Source organism: Bombina bombina, chromosome 7 (assembly GCF_027579735.1).
Source record: "Bombina bombina isolate aBomBom1 chromosome 7, aBomBom1.pri, whole genome shotgun sequence".
In the NCBI taxonomy this organism is placed as follows: Eukaryota; Metazoa; Chordata; class Amphibia; order Anura; family Bombinatoridae; genus Bombina; species Bombina bombina.
In genome coordinates, this window is record NC_069505.1 from 377,898,209 (window position 1) to 377,924,742 (window position 26,534).

At 37.5% G+C, this 26,534-nt stretch overlaps 1 protein-coding gene across 1 annotated transcript in view; it reads left to right on the forward strand.

Moving 5' to 3' along the window:
* The window catches only part of SYN2 (synapsin II), a 759,797-nt gene that overhangs the window by 434,802 nt on the left and 298,461 nt on the right, over window positions 1-26,534 (forward strand). The window contains exon 5 of the mRNA XM_053721097.1: window positions 17,896-17,985. Within this exon, the coding sequence (XP_053577072.1) occupies window positions 17,896-17,985 (90 nt within the window). The remainder of the gene's footprint in view (window positions 1-17,895; window positions 17,986-26,534) is intronic.

Genomic DNA, 26,534 nt, shown 5'->3' on the forward strand with positions numbered 1-26,534 from the left:
AAATAATACTAAGCCCCCTAGCCTAACACCCCCTAAATTAACCCCAAATTACATAAAATAATAAAATACTAAATTACAATTAAAATAAAAAATCCTAACAGTACTTAAAAAAAAAACTAAGATTAAATTAAAATAATCTAAACTTACAAAAAATAAAAAAGTCTAACATTACAGAAAATAATAAACCAAATGATCAAAAATAAAAAAATTAAACCTAATCCCTATGAAAATAAAAATGCCCCCAAAATAAAAACATCCCCTAACCTAATACTAAACTATTAATAGCCCTTAAAAAATCCTAAACTAACCATTTAGGGCATTTGCATGGGCATTGCCCTTTAAAGAACATTCAGCAATTTTGACTGCCCTTAAATGGGCATTCAGCTCTTTTTCAAAATCCCTAATCTAAAAAATAAAAAAATAAAAATAAATAGAAAAAATCCTTACTCTTAGCCCCAAATAGGTACTCACCGTTCCTGAAGTCCGGCGGAGAAGTCTTCTTGGAACTGGCAGCATCTTCCATCTTCATCCAGGAGCAAGCTGGCACGGAGCGGAGATGACTGATGATCTGAAGACCAGTGACCGCGGAGCCATGGAGTGTGGAGGATGCGCTTCGTACGATCACCGCTGTACACTGAATATTGAATGAAAGTTACGAGTTTAAACATGGCATTCCTATTGGCTGATTTGAATCTTCAAATTCAAATCAGCCAATAGGATGAGAGCTTCTTATTTTTGATAATTTGTTTTATTATTTTCTGTAATGTAAGACTTTTATTTTTTGTAATTTTAGATTATTTTAATTTAATCTTAGGTTTTTAGTATTTTTAAGTACTGTTAGTATTTTTTATTGTAATTTAGTATTTTATTATTTTATGTAATTTGGGGTTAATTTAGGGGGTGTTAGGTTAGGGGGCTTAGTAATTAGGTTTATTGCGATATGGGGCTTTGGCGGTTTAGGGGTTAATAGATTAATTAGGTTAATTGCGATGTGGGTTAATGGTGGTTTAGGGGTTAATAGATTTATTAGGTTAATGGCGGATTAGGGGTTAATAGTTTAATTAGGTTAATTGTGATGTGGGTGAATGGCGGGTTAGGGGTTATTACATATATTAGGGAGATTGCGATGTGGGTGAATGGTGGATTAGGGGTTAATAGTTTAATTAGGCATATTGCGTTGTATTGGGTTTGTCGGTTTAGGGATTAATACTTTTATTATTTTTTGAGATGTGGGGGGATTGCGGATATAGGGGTTTTTACGTGTTAAGTTTATTTTTGGGAGGCGTGTTAGACTTTTACGGGAGATTTAACTTTTTTAAATTTTCTTAGGCGCCAGGAGTTTCTGAAGTGCCTTAAGTCACTGGCGGCTCCAGAAATTTCTATTTACGCACATTTCTGGACATCGCTAGTTTATACGACTTATGGCACTTTATGAACTGCCGGCGGGGTTTATGTGATTCCTCGATGTGTGAGGGGAAATTACAAGCGACGCAGGTTTTAGCAGTTATGCTGAAGCCTACGCCACATATGTAATCTCGCCCCTAGTGTTCCTAAAAAGACTTGTGCGCGTTTGAAAAATGTGTTAATTTTTTTTTTACCGTAAAAAAATTGGTTCGAGACATTCGTAATAATTTGGTATGTGTTGGTTATTCGGTTTCGGAATTTATTTGTGTCGTTCCAAATTTTAACCCCTAAACTGCACCCCCCCAACGCTAACAATAACTAAACCTATCAATTAACCCCTAAACATTGGACCCTCACATTGCAACAACCTAAATTAAACTATATTAACCCCTAAACCTAACCCTAAACCCCCCTAACTTTAACATAATTTAAATAGACTTAAATTAAAGTTGAAAATTATTAACTAAATGATACCTATTTAAATCTAAATACAAAGTAATTTACTTGTGAAATAAAACCTAAGCTAGCTACACTATAACTAAGTTAAATTATAGATAGCTTAGGTTTTATTTTATTTTTGTTTGTTTCACAGGTAAGTTATTTATTTTAACTAGGTAGACTAGTTAGTAAAAATAGTTATTTACTATTTACTAACTACCTAGTTAAAATAAATACAAACTTACCTGTGGAATAAAAATAAAACCTAAGCTGCCTTACACTAAAAGCTACCATTACAAAAAATAAAAAACACTAAAATTACAAAAAATAAAAAAAACTACCATTACAAAAAATAACAAACGAAATTATCCAAAACAATAAAAATTATTCCTATTGTAAAACCCTTTTAAAAAAAAAAAAAAACACCCTGAAATAAAAAAATCCCTCATCTATAATAAATTACCAAGGGACTTTTGTAGGGCATTGCCCTAAAGTTAAAGGGACACTAAACACAAATTTTTTTCTATCATGATTCAGATAGAGAATACATTTTTAAATAACTTTCCAATTTACTTCTATTATTTAATTTTCTTAATTCTTTAGATATCCTTTGTTGAAGAAATAGCAATGTACATTGGTGAGTTAATCACATGAGGCATCTATGTGCAGCCATGAATCAGCAGCTACTGAGCCTATCTAGATATGCTTTCCAGTAAAGGATATCATGAGAATGAAGCAAATTAGATAATTGAAGTAAACTAGAAAGTTGTTAAAAATTGCATGCTCTTTCTAAATTATAGAAGAACAAATTTGGGTTTATTGTCCCTTTAACAGCTCTTTTGCTAAAAAAGAAAAACACAAAGACCCTAACATTACAAACCCCCACCTCCCCAAACCCAAAAAATAAAAATAAAGTTAAACCTAATCTACCCATTGCCCTGAAAAGGGCATTTGTATGGTCATTGCCCTTAAAAGGGCATTCAGCTCTTTTACTGCCCTTAAAAGGGCATTCAGCTCTTTTAAGAGTGCTCACCCTATTCTAAAAAAAAAAAAAAACACCCCAAAATGAAAAAAACAAAAACATTACACAAAATAACAAACAAATTATCGAAAAAAATAAAAATTATTCCTATTCTAATACCCATGTAAAATAAAACTCATCCCAAAATAAAATAATAAATAATAAACTACCAATTGCACTTAAAAGGGCCTTTTGTAGGACATTTCCCTAAGTTAAACAGCTCTTTTGCTCACAAATAAATACAAAGACCCACTAACATAAAAAACTATCTAAAAAACCTAATCTACCCATTGCCCTGAAAAGAGCATTCAGGATTCACCCTAACACTAACCCCTTTTTAGGTACTCACAGTTGTTGAAGTCACTCTTGAACGATCTTCATCCCGGCGGCTCCATCTTCATCCAGGCGGCATCTTCCTCCAGACGGCTCTATCTTCATCCATCGCGGGATTGGCTTCTTCATTATCCCTGCGGAGGCGGAGCGGTGATGCGCGGAGGTGGAGGTCCAGGCTGAAGTCCGGGTGGAGGTCCAGGCGGAGGTCCATCGATCCAACCTAGAGGTCCTTTTTTTTTTTTTTAGATTAGGGTGGGCACTCTTAAAAGAGCTGAATGCCCACCCTAGGTTTTTTAGATAGTTTTTTTTTTATTTTGTGGGTTTGGGGGGTGAGAGTTTGTAATGTTAGTGGGTCTTTGTATTTAGTTGTGAGCAAAAGAGCTGTTTAACTTAGGGCAATGCCCTACAAAAGGCCCTTTTAAGGGCTATTGGTAGGTTATTATAGATTCGTTTTTTTATTTTGGGGTGTTTTTTTTTTATGGGTCTTAGAATAGGAATAATTTTTAATATTTTTGAAAATTTGTTAGTTATTTTGTGTAATGTTTTTTTTTTCGTTTAGTGGAGTTTTTTTTATTAGGATGGGCACTCTTAAAAGAGATGAATGCCCTTTTAAGGGCAATGCCCATACAAATGCTCTTTTCAGGGCAATGGGTAGATTAGGTTTAACTTTATTTCTCTTGTAAGGTGTATCCAGTCCACGGATTCATCCTTTACTTGTGGGATATTCTCTTTCTCAACAGGAAGTGGCAAAGAGAGCACACAGCAGAGCTGTCCATATAGCTCCCCCTCTAGCTCCACCCCCCAGTCATTCTCTTTGCCGGCTCTAAGCAATCGGAAGGGTAAAGTGAATGTGGTGTTAGAAATGTAGTTTTTATTCTCTACAAGCAAAAGTTTGTTATTTTAAATGGTACCGGTGTGTACTATTTACTCTCTAGCAGAAAGGAGATGAAGAGTTCTGCAGGAAGATGATTTTAGCATGTTGTAACTAAAATCCACTGCTGTTCCCACAAAGGACTGAGGAGTACAAGAAAACTTTAGTTGGGGGGAACGGTTTGCAGGTTAGGCTGCAATGAGGTATGTTCAGTCATTTATTTCTAGACAAGACTGTGATAATGCTAGAAAAGACTGTTAATATCCCCATGAGGGAAGGGTAAGCTGTATTCAGAGACTAAGTATGGAATTGCAAGCTTGCATAACAGGGCTAGTTTATGCTGGTTGACACTACTTAATGGCAAACGGTTTTTATTGAAAAATATTGTTTTTTGAGACACTTTGAAGGCTCCTTTGGGTTTCTTTCAGGGGTTGTTACCCACATGGCTATTATTAAAACACTTAGGAGTGTTTCTTTAGGCCTCACAGCACCGGAGTAAGGTGGGAGGGGCCTAATTTTGCGCCTCAGATGCGCAGTTTATTTGACTAGAAGTTTCAGGCTGTTTCACATGGAGGGTCCTGTTGCAGTTTGAGGGCCTATAAGAAGCTTTTTCCCCACAAATCTGGTTCCTAAGGGCAGGTAGGGCCACAGCAGAGCTGTGGCAAGGTGCTGAAGCTTTTTAACCGGTTGTTGGCTTACTGTCGATCCGGTTTAGGCATTAAGGGGTTAATCGTTTTTATTGCTAGTGGTGCAATCTTACTAATGCTTTAGGTACAAACTGTAAAAATTTTGAAAAGTTTGCTGCATTTTTCACTGTTTGGTAAAATTGTGTGCCTTTTTTATTTCTTAAAGGTACAGTAACGTTTTTTTCAAAGTGTGTTTATACTTGATTAAAGTTATTTCCAAGCCTGTTTGTCTTGCTACTAGTCTGTTAAACATGTCTGACACCAAGGAAAATCCTTGTTCAATGTGTTTAGAAGCCATGGTGTAATCCCCTCTCAGAATGTGTCCCACTTGTACTGATATGTCTATACACTTTAAAGAACATATTGTTGCACTTAAAAATGTGGCCCAAGATGATTCTCAGGCAGAAGGTAATGAGGTTAGCCCGTTAACCTCTCCCCAAGTGTCACAACCAGTTACGCCCGCTCAAGCGACGCCTAGCACCTCTAGTGCGTCTACCTCTTTTACCTTACAAGACTTGGCGGCAGTTATGAATAATACCCTCTCAGTGTTTTTATCTAAACTGCCCGTGTTACCTGCAAAGCGTGATAGCTCTGTGTCAAGAACAGTTTCTGAGCATTCTGACGCTTTAGTAGCCGTATCCGATATACACTCACAACGCTCTGAAGTAGGGGCGAGGGATGGGCTGTCTGAGGGAGAAATTTCCGATTCGGGAAAGGTTGCTCCTCAGACAGATTCAGATATGTTGGCTTTTAAATTTAAACTAGAACACCTCCGCTTATTGCTCAGGGAGGTATTAGTTACTCTGGATGACTGCGACCCTTTGGTGGGTCCAGAGAAATTGTGTAAAATGGACAAGTACCTAAAAGTTCCTGTTTACACTGATGTGTTCCCGGTCCCTAAGAGGATTGCGGATATCGTTACTAGGGAGTGGGATAGACCAAGTATTCCGTTTGTTCCCCCTCCTGTTTTTAAGAAAATGTTCCCCATATCTGACCCCATGCGGGACTCGTGGCAGACGGTCCCTAAGGTGGAGGGGGCTGTTTCTTCACTTGCTAAACGCACAACTATACCAATTGAAGACAGTTGTGCTTTTAAAGACCCTATGGATAAAAAATTAGAGGGTTTACTTAAGAAAATTTTTGTTCAACAAGGTTTTCTTCTCCAACCTATTGCGTGCATTGTTCCTGTAACTACTGCAGCTGCTTTCTGGTTCGAGGCGCTGGAAGATGCGCTCCAGACGGAGACCTCATATGAGGACATTATGGACAGAATTAAGGCTCTTAAGCTGGCTAATTCTTTTATCACAGATGCCGCTTTCCAACTAGCTAAATTAGCGGCAAAGAATTCAGGTTTCGCCATTTTAGCACGCAGGGCGCTATGGCTAAAGTCCTGGATGGCCGATGTGTCGTCAAAATCCAAACTCTTGAACATCCCTTTCAAAGGAAAGACCCTCTTCGGACCTGAATTGAAAGAGATTATTTCAGAAATCACTGAGGGAAAAGGCCATGCTCTCCCTCAGGACAAGTCCTTTAAGATAAAGAACAAACAAAATAATTTTCGTTCCTTTCGGAATTTCAGGAGCGGCCTCGCTTCATCCTCCCCTGCTACAAAGCAAGAGGGTAACGCTTCACAACCCAGGCCAGCCTGGAAACCTTACCAGGGCTGGAACAAGGGTAAACAGGCCAAGAAGCCTGCAGCTGCCTCCAAAACAGCATGATGGGGTAGCCCCAGATCCGGGACCGGATCTAGTAGGGGGCAGACTCTCTCTCTTCGCTCAGGCCTGGGCAAGAGACGTACATGATCCCTGGGCCTTAGAGATTGTATCCCAGGGATATCTTCTAGAATTCAAGGACTCCCCTCCAAGGGGAAGGTTCCACATTTCTCGTTTGTCTACAGACCAGACAAAGAAAGAGGCGTTCTTACGCTGTGTAGAAGGCCTTCATACAATGGGAGTGATTCACCCAGTTCCAATTGCGGAACAAGGGCTGGGTTTTTACTCAAACCGGTTTGTGGTTCCCAAGAAAGAAGGAACTTTCAGACCAATCCTGAATCTCAAAATTCTAAACAAATTCCTCAGAGTCCCATCATTCAAGATGGAGACCATTCGGACAATCTTACCAATGATCCAGGAGGGTCAATATATGACTACCGTGGATCTAAAGCAGTGCTTTCCAAACTGTGTGTCGGGACACACTAGTGTGTCGGCAGCAGTGTGTAGGTGTGTCCCTGCTTCAGCACAAATTTTTTTAAATTTTAATTTAAAAAAAAAATTTTTTGGTTTCTGACTTTCCGCCTGCTACGCATATCACATGGTTGACACGTGATTGATACCTAGGGGGTCACAGATCATCTTAACCTATTGGCGCAGCTCAGTGGGAACTGAAACCTTTCCCTTTGGCGGCACATTGGCTCCTGATTGCACGTGTAGTCTCCTTAATTGGCTCGTGACTGCACGTGTAGTCAGTGAGTGGGATAGCAGTGTGTTTGCAGCGTGGGCAGTAGTCAATTGGACTCATCGAGCTCTGAGGGCAGCAGCTTAAATGCTGAGCTGAAGTCAGTGGGGGTTTTTTGCAACTAGCTCCCTGTAGTGCATTGCTGCTCCTGCTCTTGATATATGGATAGGAAGGGGAAGCTTAAAAATGCCTGATGATGAAATGTGAGTGTCTTTATCTAATATTCCACTAAATATTCAGAAACTGTGTTCATCCCATCAACCTCATACATCCCATTAAAATAGTAAGTAGCTATTGGTGTTATTAAACTTTTTTTAATTCTTGCACATACTTACTGTTACTTGTAAATACATTGTGTTATTATATAATTTATGTATGTGTCCGTATCTCTTAAAACAAGTTAGTTTAACCTCCTGTTTGCTACAAAAACTGAATTACTGTGTCGCAAAATGATGTAGGTCTAAAAAGTGTGTCACCAACATAAAAAGTTTGGAAAGCTCTGATCTAAAGGATTCGTATCTGCACATTCCTATCCACAAAGATCATCACCAGTTTCTCAGGTTTGCCTTTCTGGACAAGCATTATCAGTTTGTTGCTCTTCCCTTCGGGTTGGCCACTGCTACCAGAATTTTCACAAAGGTGCTAGGGTCCCTCCTGGCGGTTCTAAGACCGCGGGGCATAGCAGTGGCGCCTTATCTAGACGACATCTTAATTCAGGCGTCGACTTTCCAAAGAGCCAAGTCTCACACAGAAATTGTAATGGCCTTTCTGAGGTCTCACGGGTGGAAGGTGAACATCAAAAAGAGTTCTCTCTCCCCCCTCACAAGAGTTCCTTTCCTAGGAACACTAATAGACTCGGTAGAAATGAAAATATTTCTGACGGAGGTCAGAAAGTTAAAACTCTTAACTACTTGCCGAGCTCTTCATTCCAGTCCTCGGCCATCTGTAGCTCAGTGCATGGAGACAATCGGACTAATGGTAGCGGCAATGGACAAAGTCCCTTTTGCACGGATACACCTCAGACCACTGCAACTATGCATGCTCAAACAGTGGAGTGGGAATTATGCAGATTTGTCTCCTCAAATACAGTTGGACCAGGGGACCAGAGATTCTCTTCTCTGGTGGTTGTCTCTGGATCACCTGTCTCAGGGAATGTGTTTCCGCAGACCAGAGTGGATCATCGTAACGACCTACGCCAGTCTGTTGGGCTGGGGTGCAGTCTGGGACTCCCTGAAATCTCAGGGCTTATGGTCTCGGGAAACATTCTGGAACTGAGGGCGATATTCAATGCGCTTCAGGCATGGCCTCAGCTAGCTGCGGCCTAATTCATCAGATTTCAGTCGGGCAACATCACGACTGTAGCTTATGTCAATCATCAAGGGGGAAGAAGGAGTTCCTTAGCAATGATGGAAGTAACCAAAATAATCAGGTGGGCGGAGGATCACTCTTGCCACCTCTCAGCAATCCACATCCCAGGAGTAGACAACTGGGAGGCGGATTTTCTAAGTTGTCAGACTTTTCACCCGGGGGAGTGGGAACTCCACCCGGAGGTATTTGCCCAGCTGACTCAGCTATGGGGCACTCCAGAATTGGATCTGATGGCGTCCCGTCAGAACACCAAGCTTCCTCTTTACGGGTCCAGGTCTCGGGATCCCCAGGCGGTGCTGATAGATGCTCTAGCAACGCCTTGGTCCTTCAATCTGGCCTATGTTTTTCCACCGTTTCCTCTCCTCCCTCGTCTGGTTGCCAGAATCAAGCAGGAGAGGGCTTCAGTGATTTTAATAGCGCCTGCGTGGCCACGCAGGACTTGGTATGCAGACCTAGTGGACATGTCATCTGTGCCACCATGGACACTGCCAATGAGGCAGGACCTTCTAATACAGGGTCCTTTCAAACATCCAAATCTAATTTCTCTGCGTCTGACTGCTTGGAGATTGAATGCCTAATTCTATCAAAGCGTGGTTTCTCTGAGTCGGTTATTGATACCCTGATTCAGGCTAGAAAGCCTGTCACCAGGAAAATCTACCATAAGATTTGGTGAAAATATATTTTTTGGTGCGAATCCAAGGGTTACTCATGGAGTAAGGTTAGGATTCCCAGGATTTTGTCCTTTCTCCTTAAAGGGACAGATATCTGCTTTGTCTATTCTTTTACACAAATGTCTGGCAGAGGTACCAGACGTTCAAGCGTTTAGTCAGGCTTTAGTCAGAATCAAGCCTGTTTATAGACCTGTGGCTTCGCCATGGAGTCTGAAGTCATGAAGTTCAAACAGATTGGCTGATTGGATGAGCCAATAGAATTGACCTCGCATTCTATTGGCTCATCCAATCAGCCAATCTGTTTGAACTTCAATCCGATTGGCTGATTAAATCAACCAATCTGATTTTTCCTACCTTAATTCCGATTGGCTGATAGAATCCTATCAGCCAATCGGAATTCGAGGGACGCCATCTTGGATGACGTCATTTAAAGGAACCTTCATTCGTCGTTAGTCCGTCGAAAGAAGAGGATGGCTCCGCGTCAGCTGGATAGAAGATGGCTCCGCTCCGGAAGGATGAAGATAGAAGATGCCGCCTGGATGAAGACTTCTGCCGGTCCGGATGTCCTCTTCTGCCCGGATAGGATGAAGACTTCTTCCGGTCCGGATGTCCTCTTCTGCCCGGATAGGATGAAGACTTCTGCCGGTCCGGATGTCCTCTTCTGTCCCATCGGTGGCCGGCTGGCTGAACACGGCTCAAGGTAGGGTGATCTTCAATGGGGTAGTGTTAGGTTTTTTTAAGGGGGGATTGGGTGGGATTTAGAGTAGGGGTGTGTAGGTGGTAGGTTGTAATGTTGGGGGGGGATTGAATTTTTTTTTACAGGTAAAAGAGCTGATTACTTTGTAATTTAGTTTAGGGTAGGGATTTTTATTATTTTGGGGGGCTTTTTTATTTTATTAGGGGGCTTAGATTAGGTGTAATTAGAATACAAATCTTGTAATATTTTTTTATTTTTTGTAATTTAATGTTTGTTTGTTTTTGTATTATAGTTTATTTTATTTAATTGTATTTTAGTTTAGATAATTGTAGTTAATTTATTTAATTAATTTATTGATAGTGTAGTGTTAGGTGTATTTGTAACTTAGGTTAGGATTTATTTTACAGGTAATTTTGTAATTATTTTAACTAGGTAGCTGTTAAAATAAATACAAAGTTGCCTGTAAAATAAATATAAATCCTAAAATAGCTACAATGTAAGTATTAGTTATATTGTAGCTATATTAGGGTTTATTTTATAGGTAAGTATTTAGTTTTAAATAGGAATAATTTATTTAATGATAGTAAATTTATTTCGTTTTATTTAAATTATATTTAAGTTAGGTGGCGTTAGGGTTATACTTAGGTTTAGGGGTTAATAACTTTATTATAGTAGCGTCGACGTTGGGGCGGGAGATTAGGGGTTAATAACTGTAGGTAGGGGGCGGCGATGTTAGGGAGGGCAGATTAGTGGTTAATAAAATGTATTATAGTGTTTGCGAGGTGGTTGGAGTGTGGTGGTTTAGGGGTTAATACATTTATTATAGTGGCGGCGAAGTCCGGTCGGCAGATTAGGGGTTAATAAGTGTAGGTAGGTGGCGGCGACATTGGGGGGGGGACAGATTAGTGGTTAATAAATATAATGTAGGTGTCGGCGATGTTAGGGACAGCAGAATAGGGGTTCATAGGGATAATGTAGGTGGCGGCGGTGTCCGGTCGGCAGATTAGGGGTTAATAATAAAATGCAGGTGTCAGCGATAGCAGGGGCGGCAGATTAGGGGTTAATAAGTGTAAGGTTAGGGGCGTTTAGACTCGGGGTTCATGTTAGGGTGTTAGGAGTAGACTTAGAAAGTGTTTCCCCATAGGAAACAATGGGGCTGCGTTAGGAGCTGAACGCTGCTTTTTTGCAGGTGTTAGGTTTTTTTTTCAGCCAGCTCAACCACATTGTTTCCTATGGGGATATCGTGCACGAGCACGTTTTTCCAGCTTACCGCTACCGTAAGCAACGCTGGTATTGAGGGTTGAAGTGAAGCTAAATTTGGCACAACGCTCACTTTTCTGAGGCTAACGCAGCCATTCAGAAAATTCGTAATACCAGCGTTGTCTTAAGGGTGCGCTGGGAAAAAAAGGCTTGTTAGCAACGCACAGCTTTACCGACAAAACTCTAAATCTAGCCGTATGTTTGTTATTTTTTGTAATGGTAGTTTTTTTTTAATTTTTTGTAATTTTTGTGTTTTTTATTTTTTGTAATGGTAATTTTTTTTTATTTTGTAATGGTAGGTGTAAGCCAGCTTAGGTTTTATTTTTATTTCACAGGTAAGTTTTTATTTATTTTAACTAGGTAGTTAGTAAATAGTTAATAACTATTTACTAACTAGTCTACATAGTATAAATAAATACAAACTTACCAGTGAAATCAAAATAAAACCTAAGCTAGCTAGTTATATTGTAGCTAGCTTAGGTTTTATTTCACAGGTAAGTTACTTTGTATTTAGATTTAAATAGGTATTATTTAGTTAATAACTTTAACTTTAATTTAGTTATATTTTAATTATATTAAAGTTATGGGGTGTTAGGTTTAGGGTAAGGGTTAGGTTAAGGTTTAAAGTTAGGGAGTTAGGTTTAGGAGTTAATATAGTTTAATTTAGGTTGTTGCGATGTGGGGGCCAGCAATATAGGGGTTAATAGGTTTAGTTAGTATTGGCGATGTTTGGGAACGGTGGTTTAGGGGTTAATAGGTTTAGTTAGTGTTGGCGAGTTGGGGGGGTGCGGTTTCAAGGGTTAATAGCTTTATTTAGTGGCGGCAATGTGTGGGGGAACGCTGGTTTAGGGGTTAATAGGTTTAGTTAGTGTTGGCGATGTGTGTGTGGGGGTGCGATTTAGGGGTTAATAGGTTTATTTCATGTCGGCGATGTGGGGGGGGGGTGCAGTTTAGGAGTTAATAGGTTTCGTTTGTGTCAGCAATGTTTCGGAACGGCGGTTTAGGGGTTAATAGGATTAGTTAGTGTTGGCAATGTGGCGGTTGCGGTTTAGGGGTTAATAGGTTTAGTTTGTGGTGGCCATGTGGGGGGTGCGGTTTAGGGTTTAATAGGTTTAGTTTGTGTCTGCAATGTTTCGGGACGGTTGTTTAGGGGTTAATAGGTTTAGTTAGTGTTGGCAATGTCGGGGAACAGTGGTTTAGGGGTTAATACCTTTATTATAGATTTAGAGTTAGTGTCTGGGAACTGCGGTTTAGGAACAATGAAAAATTCGAAATAATGGATCTGAAAATTCGGAAACAAATTTATTCATTTAACAATTTTTTTCTGAATTTTTTGGGATGTGTTGATTCGGAAATTAGGATGCATCTGAAACGCCGAATCGGCCAAAATTTGTCCGAATTTGTCCGAAACGAAACGCACATGTCTACTAAAAATAATATCCTTATTTTGATTACTTAGTAATTGAGTTCTATTTCATGTTTTTGAATACTTTAAATATGCCTTTTTTGTGTCATAATAATGAAAAAATGACATACACCCTGCGTTAATAGTGCTCCACTTGTAATCTAGGCGATATCTAATAAGTCAAACTACTCATATAAAATGACTCTTTTAAAATTAGTGACACAATGTAGAAATGCGATCCTTATACAAGAAATTAGAAAACCTTACACATTAATTCCACAGCAAACAGTGCATAAACAACATGATCTAAAAAAAAATATCCCTTTAATATGACGACAAATAGCTTGATTTATACAAGCACTTATATATATATTTTTATAGATTTTATGTTGGGAATTACTTTCAGCGTGTGCTGTTGTATAATGTTGTTTTACCTCTAAATCATAATTTGGCATCTAAAATATAACCTTCAAACCAATATGAGCCGTATAATATTTTTATTTATTTTTTGTAATGAGAAGCGACTTGTTGTTACTGATAATTTGCATTTATTTTTTATGGAGGACATTACACAAAGACAGGAGCTGATGTTGCCTGTTAATGATACCATTTATCACACTCACAACATGGTAGAAGTGAAGCAAGAAAGGTGCCATTTATATGTCATTAAACCCACTATAAAATCTGCCTTCTGTGCAACTGTTTTGCTGTTGGATAAAAAGAAAAGTGTTATTATTTTAGGTTGTAGTTATGTACTTTGCTTTGGAAGCAGCCGTTCCTATTAAAAAAAAGTATCTAAATATTTAAAGGACCATAAAAGGGACACTCAAGTCAAAATGAAAGGGACAGTCAACACCAAAATTGTTGTTTAAAATGATAGATAATCCCTTTATTACCCATTCCCCAGTTTTGCATAACTAACACAGTTATAATAATACATGTTTTGCCTCTGTAATTATGTTGTATCTAAGCCTCTGCAAACTGCCCCTTATTTCAGTTCTTTTGACAGATTTGCATTTCAGCCAATCAGTGCTGACTCCCAGGTAACGTCACGTGCGTGAGCTCAGTGTTATCTATATGACACACATGAACTTACGCCCTCTAGTGGTCAAAATGCAGTCAGATTGGGGTGGCTTTCAAGGTCTAAGAAATTAGCATATGAGCCTACCTAGGTTTATTTTTCAACTAAGAATATCCAGAGTACAAAGCAACATTGGTGATAAATTGGTAAAAAAAGGTAAATTTGAAAGTTGTTTAAAATTACATGTTCTATTTGAATCATGAAAATTTATTTTGGACTTAACTGTCCCTTTAAATGTTCATGATTTAGATAGAGCATGCAATTAAACACAATTTCTCAATGTACAACCCCAATTCTGGAAAAGTTGGGACAGTATGGAAAATGCAATAAAACAAACAAAGAGCCATTTGGAAATTCAATTCACCCTGTACTATATTGAAAACACATTATTAACACATTATTTGATGTTTTACTTTGTGAATTTAAAGGGATACTGAACCTAAATGCATCCACCAAATAGCAAGCGTTGCCCATGGTTCGGAACTAAAAATGGGCTTACGTCCCTGCTTTTTCAAATAAAGATACCAAGATAAAAAATTATAATAGTAGTAAATTAGAAAGTTACTTATAATTGCATGCTCTATCTGAATCATGAAATAAAAATGTGGGTTCCTTATCCCTTTAATGTATCTTTGAAAATATACACTCATTTCAAATCTGATGACTGCAACACACTCCAAACAAATTGGGACAGGGGCAATTTAGGACAAGTTGAAATAAGAAGGTGATGTGAAACAGGTGAGGCAATCATGTAATCATAGTATATAAGGAGCCTAGACCTTCGAGGCTTGCCAATCTGCCAACACTTTGAGAACAACATTCCCCAAAGACAAATCGGTAGGATTTTGGGCATTTCATTTTACAGTGCACAATATAATTTAAAGATTCAAGGAATCCGGTCAAATCTCGGTGCGTAAAGGGCAAGGCTGAAAACCACTTCTGAATTTGTGTGATCTCCGATCCCTCAGACGCCAGTGTCTCAAAAACCGTCATGAGTCTGTAATAGACATCCTGACATGGGCTGGGGAATACTTTAGTAAACCTTTATCAGTCAACACCATTTGCTGCTGCATCAAAAGATTTGAGTTAAGGCTTTATTATGCAAAGCAGAAGCCATACATCAACACTGTCCAGAAGCACCGCCGACTTCTCTGGGGTCATTCTCATCTGAAATGGACAGTAGGACAGTGGAATCGTGTTTTGTGGTCTGACGAGTCAACATTTTAAATAATTTTTGGAAAAAACAGCGTTGTGTTATCCGGGCCAAAGAGGAAAAGTACCATCCAAGCTGTTATCAGCGTCAGGTCCAAAAGCGAACGTCTGTCTTGTGTCGAGGGGTGTCAGTGCCCATGGCATGGGCAACTTGCACATCTGTGAGGGCTCCATTAATGCAGAAAGATTTGTATACATTTTTGAGCAACATATGCTGCCACTACGCTACAAATAAATGATAATAATAATCCAGACGTCGTCTTTTCCAGGGACATCCGTGCATTTTGCAGCAGGATTACAATCGCATGGTTGTGTTAAGCAGAGAGTGTGGGTGCTAGCATGACCTGCCTGAAGTCCTGACCTGTCGCCTATTGAGAATGTGTGGTGCATTTTGAAGCGCAAAATAATGCAACGAAGGCCCCCATACAGTTGCGCAGCTGAAGACCTGCATAATGGATGAATGGGGGAAAATTCTCCTTGCTAAACTTAACCAACTGGTGTCTTCAGTGCCAAAATGCTTAATAAGTGTTATTAAAAGAAAAGGTGATGTCACACAGTGCTAAACAGTCAACTTTTTTGGGGTGTGTTGCAGTCGATTTGAAATGAGTGTATATTTTTAAAAATACATTTAATTCACATAGTAGAACATCAAATAATGTGTTAATAATGTGTTATCAATATAGTAAAAGGCATGTGCAAGAATTCACAGAATATACATATATGCATTTGTGATTGGCTGATGGCTGTCACATGGTAAGTGTATGCATTTGTGATTGGCTGATGGCTGTCACATTAAACAGGAAGAGTGGAAATACATAAATTTGAAATTTGTCAGAAAAAAAATCTACTGCTCATTTGAAGTTCTAACTAATTGCATTGCATTGTTTTGTTAATCATGCATTTGTTGTTTATGCAAATCTACTGTATTTACTGGTCTTTTAAATACAGTAGAAATGCATATTCAATAAGTGCATAATAAAACAACAATGCAAAAGAACATGCTCTGAATGTTAAATGAGCAGTAGACTTTTTCTGGCAAATTTCAAAGTTTACTTAAAGGGACATGAAACCCAAAAATTGTCTTTCATGAGTCAGATAGAGAATACAATTTTAAACAACTTCCTAATTTACCTCTATTATCTAATTTGTTTCATTCTCTTGATATCATTTGTTGAAGGAGCAGCAATGCACGTCTGGTTTCTAACTGAACACATCGGTGAGCCAATGACAATCAGTATATACTGTATATGCATCCACCAATCAGCAGCTAGATCATTGGTTCTTTGCTGCTCCTGAGCTTGCCAAGATAAACCTTTCAGCAAAAAATAACAAGAGAAGGAAGCAAATTAAATAAAAGAAGTAAAATTGAAAAGTTGTTTAAAATTGTATTCCCTATCTGAATCATGAAAGAATTTTTCTGGATTTCATATACCTTTATATTTGTTGGCTTTCTGTACCATATAACAGTCATCAGCCAATCACAGACTCATGTATATATATATATATATATATATATATATATATATATATATATATATATATATACCATGAAGCCTATACCATGAAGCCTTACCACTCAAATACCTCAAAACAATAAAAAAAAATTAATAATATTAATTAACCAATATTTAATAATCAGCTAGATTACGGGTTTGGTGGCGGCGGTGACAGTATGAAGAGGATGCTCCACGCCGGATGTCTTCAGTATTGACCTGCTCTGCGCCAGATGGATGAAGATAGAAGATGCCGACTGGATGAAGACTTCTTGCCGCCTGGATGAGGACTTTGCCGGCTGGATGAAGATCGAAGAAGCTGCCTGGATGAAGACTTCTTGCCGGCTGGATGGATCATTCAAGCAGGACTTCAATAACTGTAAGTGGATCGTCGGGGGTAAGTGTCAGGTTTATTAGGATTAGGGTCTGCTTTTTACAAACCTATAATACCAGCGCTATAGGGAGGTGAAATAACGCTGCTTCTGTGGCGGTCGTTAAAATCCCTATAGCGCTCAAAACTCGTGTTTTTACTGTAAATATTTTACATGCCAATCTTCTTCACATAGGGGAAAATATTCTTTGTATTTTTAAATACCTATATATATATATATATATATATATATATATATATATATATATATATATATATATATATATAGAGAGAGAGAGAGAGAGAGAGAGATAGAGAGAGCTTTATGTTATATTATATAGATGGATATATATTTTACAAAATAATAATTAGATATACAGTATATATATATATATATATATATATATATATATATATATATATATATATATATATATATATATATATATATATATATATACGTTGATTGGAGTAGCCGTGTTAGTCCAGAGATTTAGATATCAAAATAACAAGAGTATTGCATTGAGCAATGATACTTTTTTTATTGGACTAACTATACATTTATAAGTTGACAAGCTTTCGGAAGGAAGGAACTCTTCCGAAAGCTTGTCAACTTCTAAATGTATAGTTAGTTCAATAAAAAAGTATCATTGCTCAATGCAATACTCTTGTTATTTTGATATATATATATGAAGAATTAATGTCGGGTATAGTGCACTTGCTTAAACGTGGTCGGGTTTTATTTTATTTGTGCACTCCATTGAAGTCTGTGTGGGAAAGAAGTTAGCATGGTCACGATATCCAAAGTCCAACAGTTAGTGCTCGTCGGGTTCAACTAACGCGTGTTAAAAGTTTACTTCTGGTAGAGTTTATGCGTGAAAGAAATCTCTATATAGCGCGCCACTTGTATTCTGGCTCAGTGTATTTCAATTGATGTTACCAAAACACAACTGAAAACCTTATTTTATTTAATACAACCCATAAATGATAAATAACAATTTTTGTCAGTATTTTTTTTTTTTTTTTATAAAGAATCACTTTCTCCTTCCTGTAAGAACTTTTTACTATTGTATTCTTTTAGTGTGTTTTTTTACTTTTGTCCTTATTTTATGTTTTTGTGTTTTTTTACAGTTTGCTCAACTTATATGTACCTATAAAATGATGGGTGCTGAAAAATTCCCATTGATTGATCAGACTTACTACCCAAACCACAAGGAAATGGTAAGTCCCTGATATGTTTTATTTCTTTATATATAAATGTAATTATTAGTATCAAATACATATTAACTGTCTTCATCCAGTCCAGCAATATATCATAGTTTAGAAATCGGTTTCATATTTGTAACAGAAAGTTTTAGCTTATATATAGATGAAGAGGTCTGGAGACAGACAATCATTAAGAATAGACATTTCAGTTGGATTATAGTGTTTAGGTGTTCATCAGAACGTTTTAGCTTATATATAGATGAAGAGGTCTGGAGACAGACAATCATTAAGAATAGACATTTCAGTTGGATTATAGTGTTTAGGTGTTCATCAAAACCCCTTATTATTATCATTTATTTGTAGAGAGCCAATAGATTCCGCAGCTCTAACCTTATTTTACAGTGGGGGTATTAAGATTTAAGCATTAGCAAATCTAAAAGTATTTTATATTTAAGATTATGTGAACAATTTAACTATAAACAATACTATAGGGAAAGTTAGTCAACTGAAATCAAGTTGTGAACACATTTCACCTGTGTAGAAATCATGAGTAAATACTGTATAAGACTGAATCTGAGAGTTAGTATAACCTTGTGGTAGAACTGTTGACTCATTATGTAAGTCTTAGACTTGGTCCCAATGAAGGTATTTTAATAGATCGTAACTTGTGGTCATAATTAATATAAATAGCCCAAAAGCAAACTGGTAATTAATTAGAACTGAAATAAACTAACATTCGATTAGAGTATTTGTGAAACATTTACACAACATATAAATTAAAAGATATGATATAGAATACAGTGTAAAGAGTCTGGGAATATTGAATACATTGGAATGGGGAAAATAGCCCACACAAACACAAAACATACAGTCTGAAAATTAAATAATTAATGTCAATTAACTATATTAAAAAAATAAATAAAATTCTGGTCCACAAGGTAGCAGGTATCCAGTGTAAAGTTCCCAAATAAATCATGTAAAATCTATATACTATTTATATCACCACCTCATATTAGTAGAATTCCTTATAAAAATGTCAATACAAAGGTTTATATTTGGTGACAAGAGTTGGTGTCCATTCAAATTTAAAATGAAAAGTACATTAAATGAATGTATGGTTTTTTTGTTGCATGTAAAAGATGGCATCGTAATATTTATTGCATTTTTTTTTCTTAAATAACATACTCTTTAGTGATTTTTTTCTTTTTTTTTCTGATGTTTGTGGTACTTTTCTTTACCAGTGAGCTTTTATCCCTCAGACCAGTTTTGTTTCCTGTTAGTTTCACATTCAAAATGCCATATATATTTAACATGTTTGTTCTCATTCATTTGCTTTATAGAAATTTATATAGTTCAATGTTCCTTCAATCCCAGGAATTTCCCTTACTTAGTTTATCTGAGTCCATTAATGCTTGTTTTTATAACACATTAAAGGCCAAAGCATCGTCACAAAGCGCTATGTTATGATGGTATCTCCATCACAATTGAGATGCAAGTGAAAAGTTCTAAAGGGATGAAATTACTGTTAGAAGGCACTATTAGAAGTATGTAATCACACCCCCTCCACACTGACGAGATCCGCATTCACTGGTAATGTGGTCGGATTACTGAAAAGGCAAATAGCCCTCTACCATCTAATTGAAAAGCACATCGCCACTCGGCTGCATGAACATTTATAGTGTACCTCTAAACCTTTGGCCATTGGGCCTTAATTTTTTGGCTCGCCGGAAACATAATCGCTCCTTAACTCATCTGCCACCTCTGAAGTGGCGGACTGCAATCAATTCGATCAGATATGATCTGGATAATTGACACCCCTGCTAGCGGCCGATTGCCCGCGAATGTGCAGGGGACGGCATTGCACAAACAGTTCACCAGAAATGCTTGTGCAATGTTAAATGCCGACAGTGTATGCTGTCGGCATTTAGCGATGCAAGGCGGCCATGATTCGCTATAGCGAATCATGTCCGCCCGGGGTTTGATAAATCTACCCCATTGACTCTAAGTATACTATATTTAATCTGCTACCTCTTGTGAGTCATATTGCAGTTTTACAAACATACACAGTATACAGTTGAATATATATAATGTAATTATATTTCCATTGTATTAAGCTCTATAATGTCTATTTTACAAAGTTTTGAAATTTAATTTGTAGCGGGCAATAATAGCAGGCAGTAAAGCTCAAGTAATTAATTATTTGTGGTCCGTGGCAGTCCTTAAATGGAAAATCATAGTGGTGGTCCCTAAATGGAAAAGTACCATAATTTATTCTTCCAATTGTTTATGTGCTTATTAATAACGTCATCCTTCTGAAAATATAGTTGATCAACTGGTGAACACTATACACACAATTTAGCTTTCTCTCCGCTAGATTTGCAAGTGGTTATTTGATTGACACCAGTACATCTGTTTGATATCTCTAAAGTAACCTCAGAAACCACTGAAAGTGTTTGTGTCTTCACATCATACAACTTTTATATTAAAAATCTTTATAAAAATCAGATTTGATTATTTAATATTGTACATAAATACACTAGTTATACCATTCAAAATGCTTCAGAAAAGGAAAAAACAAACAAAAAACAGAAAGGTGTTAGAGACAAATGCCTATTTATAGTACAATATATTTAATCTAGAAAACCACTAAGCACGTAACTGTAACACAAGTCATACAGATGTTTTCATTTTCTATATTATTGGTTTTATTAATACAGAACCAACAAACAGCCGTTTATATAAAATTGAAGACAAAATGTAAAGTTCTTGACAAATGTTGACTGTTTAATACTGTAACCTTTTTGTCTTTATCTGATCTTTTACCTAACACATGGACCTAATTACAAACTGTTAGGTGATCAATGCAAACTTCCTCCCATTCATTTTGAAGAGGTCTCCTAAATTGTAATCCATTATATATCCTATTTTTTTCAAGATTTTCACACTCTCATAGGCCTAGATTTTAAACTCCAGTCCTCAGGCTTTGCTAACAGGCACTATTTTTAGGATATCTGAACTGGAGCACAGGTGAAATAATCAGCTGATAAGTAACCATAGTTATTAATCTGCTCTCACCCATGAGGACTGGAACTAGATTCATAGGGCCCGATTTATTAACAGTCGGATGGACATGATCCACTGTAGCGGATCATGTCCGCCCGACATCGCTGTCGGCATTTAACATTGCACAAGCAGTTCTGGTGAACTGCTTGTGCAATGCCGTCCCCTGCAGATTCGCTGCCAATCGGCCGCTAGCAGGGGGTGTCAATCAACCCGATCGTATTGGATCGGGTAGATTGATGTCCGCAGCCTCAGAGGAGGCGTACGAGTTAAGGAGCAGTGGTCTTAAGACCGCTGCTTCTTAACTCCTGTTTCCGGCGAGCCTAAAGGCTCCTGCGGAAACGGGCATTCATGGCTATTCGGGCCTTACTAAATCAGCCCCATGGACACTTGTAAGGCAAGATAATGGTCAGGATTCATAGATCATTTGTTCACATGTGGGGCTTTCCCACAATTAAAATATACAGTTGCCTGTGGTGCCCAATACATGATATCTCCCACATCCAACATGAACGCCTAACAACATGAAAATTCAATTACAACTGCAACAATTAGGAAAAACACTTGTAATTGTAAAGTAGTCTTTCTGATAAGAATGAGAGTTGTCTCCAGGCATTGGCTTTGGGCAATAATTCCGCCTGGTCGCTGGCAGCCAATCGGATGCTAGCAGGGGCTATAAATTATCCTGATTGGATCAGGATGATTTTAGTCTGCCACCTTTTGGGTTGCAGACAGATTAAGCAGCAGCAGTTTTAAGACCTCTAATACTTAACTATTGTTTAAGCTGAGCCTGAAACGCCGGGCCCCAAAACCGCTTTTGCAGCTTGATAAAAGGGGCCCTATATCTAATTTTTTTTTAATTTTTTTTTTTAATTTTTCTTTAACATTTTTCAAGTTTCCTTTTTGCATATATTAAGTGGAATATTTTGTAGATGGATTTTTTTAAATTAGTTTGTTCTTTAATGCTTTGAAGGTGATTTTGTGATGCGCATGTTCTTTGCACCATTAATTATAATAGAGAGTGCGGATGTGACAAGGGACAGGTACAAATCTTTATTAATTCTGCTATTTTTTCTTGTTGCATCAAGTTTTATCCATAATATATTTATTTCACTGATGTGTTTTATTGAGTACAGGCCATTAAATCATAACAAGCAGTATTAAAGGGACATTACACACTAATAAATGCTAGAATGACTCATTCAAAGAAAAGATTAGTTTGAGAATCACATGTAGATGTATTTTTTAAAGTTTCATTAGTTGTTAAAATAGTGACAAAATAAGTGTAAAATTTTAGTGTCTATAAAACTTTGGGAGCTGCCATGTTGTAACTTAGGTTACCTTCTCTGCTGTGGCCAATTAGGGACAGTTATAAATAGGTCACTAGAGTGTGCAGCCAATGGCTGTGAGGAATATAACTGTGTTCCGCACTTTCATTTCTAACAGGAACTGAAAAGCTCACAATTTCAGAATGGAATTACAGGAAAATGGGACAAAAATAAATAGTTAAAGTATATTGTAGAATTGTTTTATATATACGATTTATCATTTTATATTACCATCTCAAAGTGTTTACTGTCCCTTTTAGTATGTGTCCTCTGATCACTGGTGTAGGTAGACACGTCCACCAGAATTTCACCCCTCCCCTTCCTGCTTGAGTGAGTTTTTATGCACAAAAATGTTTCTGTGCAGAGGCCTTTATAGCAGTTTTACTTAGTGATGAAGAGATAGTATTGTTTGTACCATGGCTCCCAGGATCTGCTTGCAGGAAGCTGGGTGACAAGGCTTGTGAAGTCTGAAATAAATTATACCATATCTGACTTTACAGAATTCTCAGTATTTAGGGATTAAAGGGACACTGAACCCAAAAATTTTTCTTTTGTGATTCAGATAGAGCATGCAAATTTTTTTCATTCTCTTGGTATGTTTATTTGGAAAGCAAGAATGTAAGTTTAGCTGCCGGCCCATTTTTGGTGAACAACCTGGTTTGTCCTTGTGATTAGACAGCACCAATAAACAAGTGCTGTCCATGGTCTGAACCAAAAATGTGCTGGCTCCTTAGCTTAGATGCCTTCTTTTCAAATAAAGATAGCAAGAGAACAAAGAAAATTTGATAATAGGAGTAAATTAGATATCTGCTTAAAATTGCATGCTCTATCTGAATCATGAAAGAAAAAATTGAGGTTCAGTGTCCCTTTAAACCCTATGGGGCATATTTATGAAGCAGCAGATGTAACTGTTTCCGTGCGAGCCTCCAGGAAATGTAAGTTAAGAAGTCTTAATACCGCTGCTCCTTAACTTGTCCGCCACCTCTGAGGTGGTAGATAGAAATTATCCCGATCGGATATGATCTGGATGATTGACACCCCCTGCTAGCTGCCGATTGTCCGCAAATGTGCAGGGGGCGGAATTGCACAAGCATTTCACTAGAAATGCTTGTGCAATGTTAAATGCTGACAGCGTATGCTGTCGGCATTTAGCAAAGTCAGGCAGATATGATGCGCTACAGCCCGACATTTTATAAACCTACCCCAAAGTATGAAAAGGAAAAAAAGAAAAGAAAATTGGCAAATAATTCATGTTAGCGATGTTCTAAATACCTTTATACCTGTACCTCTATAATTTATACCCATTGCCAATAGGTAAGAAAAATATTACAGACATTTGCTTTCTATTTGTAGTTTTAATCAATAGTTCTGTTACTATTAATGTATTATAAAATATACAGCAGTGGTCTCAAATTATTTGCCCCAGGGCCAAATGCTGCCCTTAAGATAGTTTCATCTGGCTCTCCCTTGTTTGAAAGGTAAGCCATTCATTTGGGCAGTCAGTTTTTTTGTTTTAGGGTTCTAAGAAATGTAACTAGTTGATGTTATATAGGCACTCACTAAATAAATATAAAGACAAGTGTCCAGTGTAGACTCCCACCATGCACTGCTTAAATAAATGTCACTTTTTGTGTCATTATAAAACTCCAGAATGATCACTTCACTTGGCAGTCACAAGATAAATATACACAACTGTGTATGTCTAATGTAGGCTACAACTCCTACCTTGCACTACTACTTGGGTAAATGTCACTTCCAGTTTGAGTATATCCAGTTCCAGAGCACTCACTCTGTTCAAAAGGCCCACATAGGAAAAGAACACCTGGTTAGTAGCTCTCAGATACATTAAGCTTGATACTCCTGATATACAGTATATGTTTTTTAATATACTTAAAAGGATACTAAACCCAAATGTTAACTTTAATGATTCAGAAAGAGCAGGCAATTTTAAGCAACTTTTTAACTTACTCCTATTATCAATTTTTCTTCATTCTCTTGCTATCTTTATTTTAAAAAAGCAGGAATGTAAAGCTTAGGAATTGCTTATTAGTGGTTAAATATAGCAAGCACTATCCAGGGTTCTGAACCAAAAATGGGCCGGCTTCTAAGCTTCACATTCCTGCTTTTCAAATAAAGATAGAAAGAGAACAGAGAAAATTTGATAATAGGAGTAAATTAGAAAAGTGCTTAAAATTGCATGGTCTATCTGAATTAATGAAAGGAAAAAATTGGTTTTAGTATCCCTTTAAGCTAACATTTTACTTAAACATTAATATAAAACTGAGATTGTAATATAAAAGATGTTTCCAGTTCTCTGGAGAATTGGAAGTGTAGACTCCAGAATTTACAACTAACTCTGCAGTTTTTTGATTAGTGCAGTATCACAGTTACATGTGTCGCTATTGGGATAGGAGATTAAATCATTTTAAAAGGGTATGAACGGCTGCAAAACTATGCAAATTTTGTTAATGTGTTTTACAACCCTTTAAAAACTAACAAGCCTAATATATTACAGTAGATATGTCTTGAGGTTTTTTTTATTTTTAATGTTACAAACCATTTTATTTATTTAAAAAGCACCTTTATCTACATTGAGACAATGGGGCTGAATTATCAAGCTCCGAATGAAGCTTGATGCCTCTGTTTGCGTGCGAGTCTTCTGAGACAGACTAAACTGCGTGTCTGTCAAAAACACTGAGATAAGGGGCATTCTGTAGAGGCTTAGATACAAGGTAATCACAGTGGTAAAACTTATATAAATATAACTGTGTTGGTTATGCAAAACTGGGGAATGAGTAATAAAGGGATTATCTATCTTTTTAAATAATAACAATTCTGGTGTAGACTGTCCCTTTAAATCGCTGTCGGCATTCATTAACGTCTGTCGGACATGATACACAAAAGCGTATCATGTCGGACAGACATTGATAAATCGGCCACATTATAATTTTTGGTTTTCTACCTTTTTTATAATTATACAATTCAGAATGTCTGTCTCTCTCTCTCTCTCTCTCTCTCCTCTCTATCCTCTCTCTCCCCTCTCCCCCCCTCTCTCTCTCTATTTTTCTCCTTTATCTCTCTGTCCTCCCTCTCTTTCTCTTCCCTCTCTCGCTTTCCTCTCATCTATCTTTTTCTCCTTTCAATCTCTCCCCTCTCCTCTCTCTCTCTCCTTCTTTCTCTCCCTCTTTCTTTCTCTCTCTCCCTCTCCCTCTCTTTCCCTTTCTCTCTCTCTCCTGTATCTCTCTGTCCTCTCTATCTTTCTCTCTCTCTCCCCTCTCTTTCTCCTCTGTCTTCTCTCTCTTCTCTCTATCCTCTCTCTCCTCCTCTCTTTCTCTCTCTCTCTCTTTTCCTCCTTTATCTCTCTGTCCTCTATCTCTTTCTTTTCTCTCTCTCTCTCTCTCTCCTTTCTTTTCTCTCTCTCCTTTCTATTCTCTCTCTCCCTTATCTCTCTGTCCTCTCTCTCTCTCCTTTCTTTTCTCTCTCTCCCTTTCTCTCTCTCTTTCTCCTTTATCTCCCCCCTCCCCCTCTCTCTCTCTCTCTCTCCTTTCTTTTCTCTCTGTCCATTTCTCTCTCTCTCTTTCTCCTTTATCTCCCCCCTCTCCCCCCCGCTCTCTCTCTCTTCCCCCTCTCCCTCCACTATCTCCTCCTCTCTTTCTCTCTCCTCTCTGTTTTTCTCCTTTATCTCTCTGTCCTCTCTCTCTCTCCTACCGTTTAGCTCTGCTCATGTGTATTAGACTAAAATATTTTCTCTTTATCCAGCATAGCCACAGAGCTTGCAGTTAAATGTGTATAATACAATATGAAAAGCTGCAATGTTTTTGTAAAATATGATATCTAATTTCTCCATCACTAACCTATACAAATCTTATCTTTGTGTGCATTCCTATATTTAAAATTCACATCTAAAATGTAATGTATGTTATGGATTACTGAGTTTGAGTGAAATTGAAACCATATTTGTAACAGGAAAACAATGTGTTTCTAAGTAGCAGGTGCCAAATGAGATATAGGGGTAAATTTATCAGTGTCAACTTGACCGTATTCTCTGTGTTAAAGAAATACTGAAACACAAAAATGTATGTCATGATTCAGATAGAGCAAGCAGTTTTAAGCAACTTTCTAATTTACTCCTATTATCAATTTTTCTATGTTCTCTTGATATCTTTATTTGAAAAA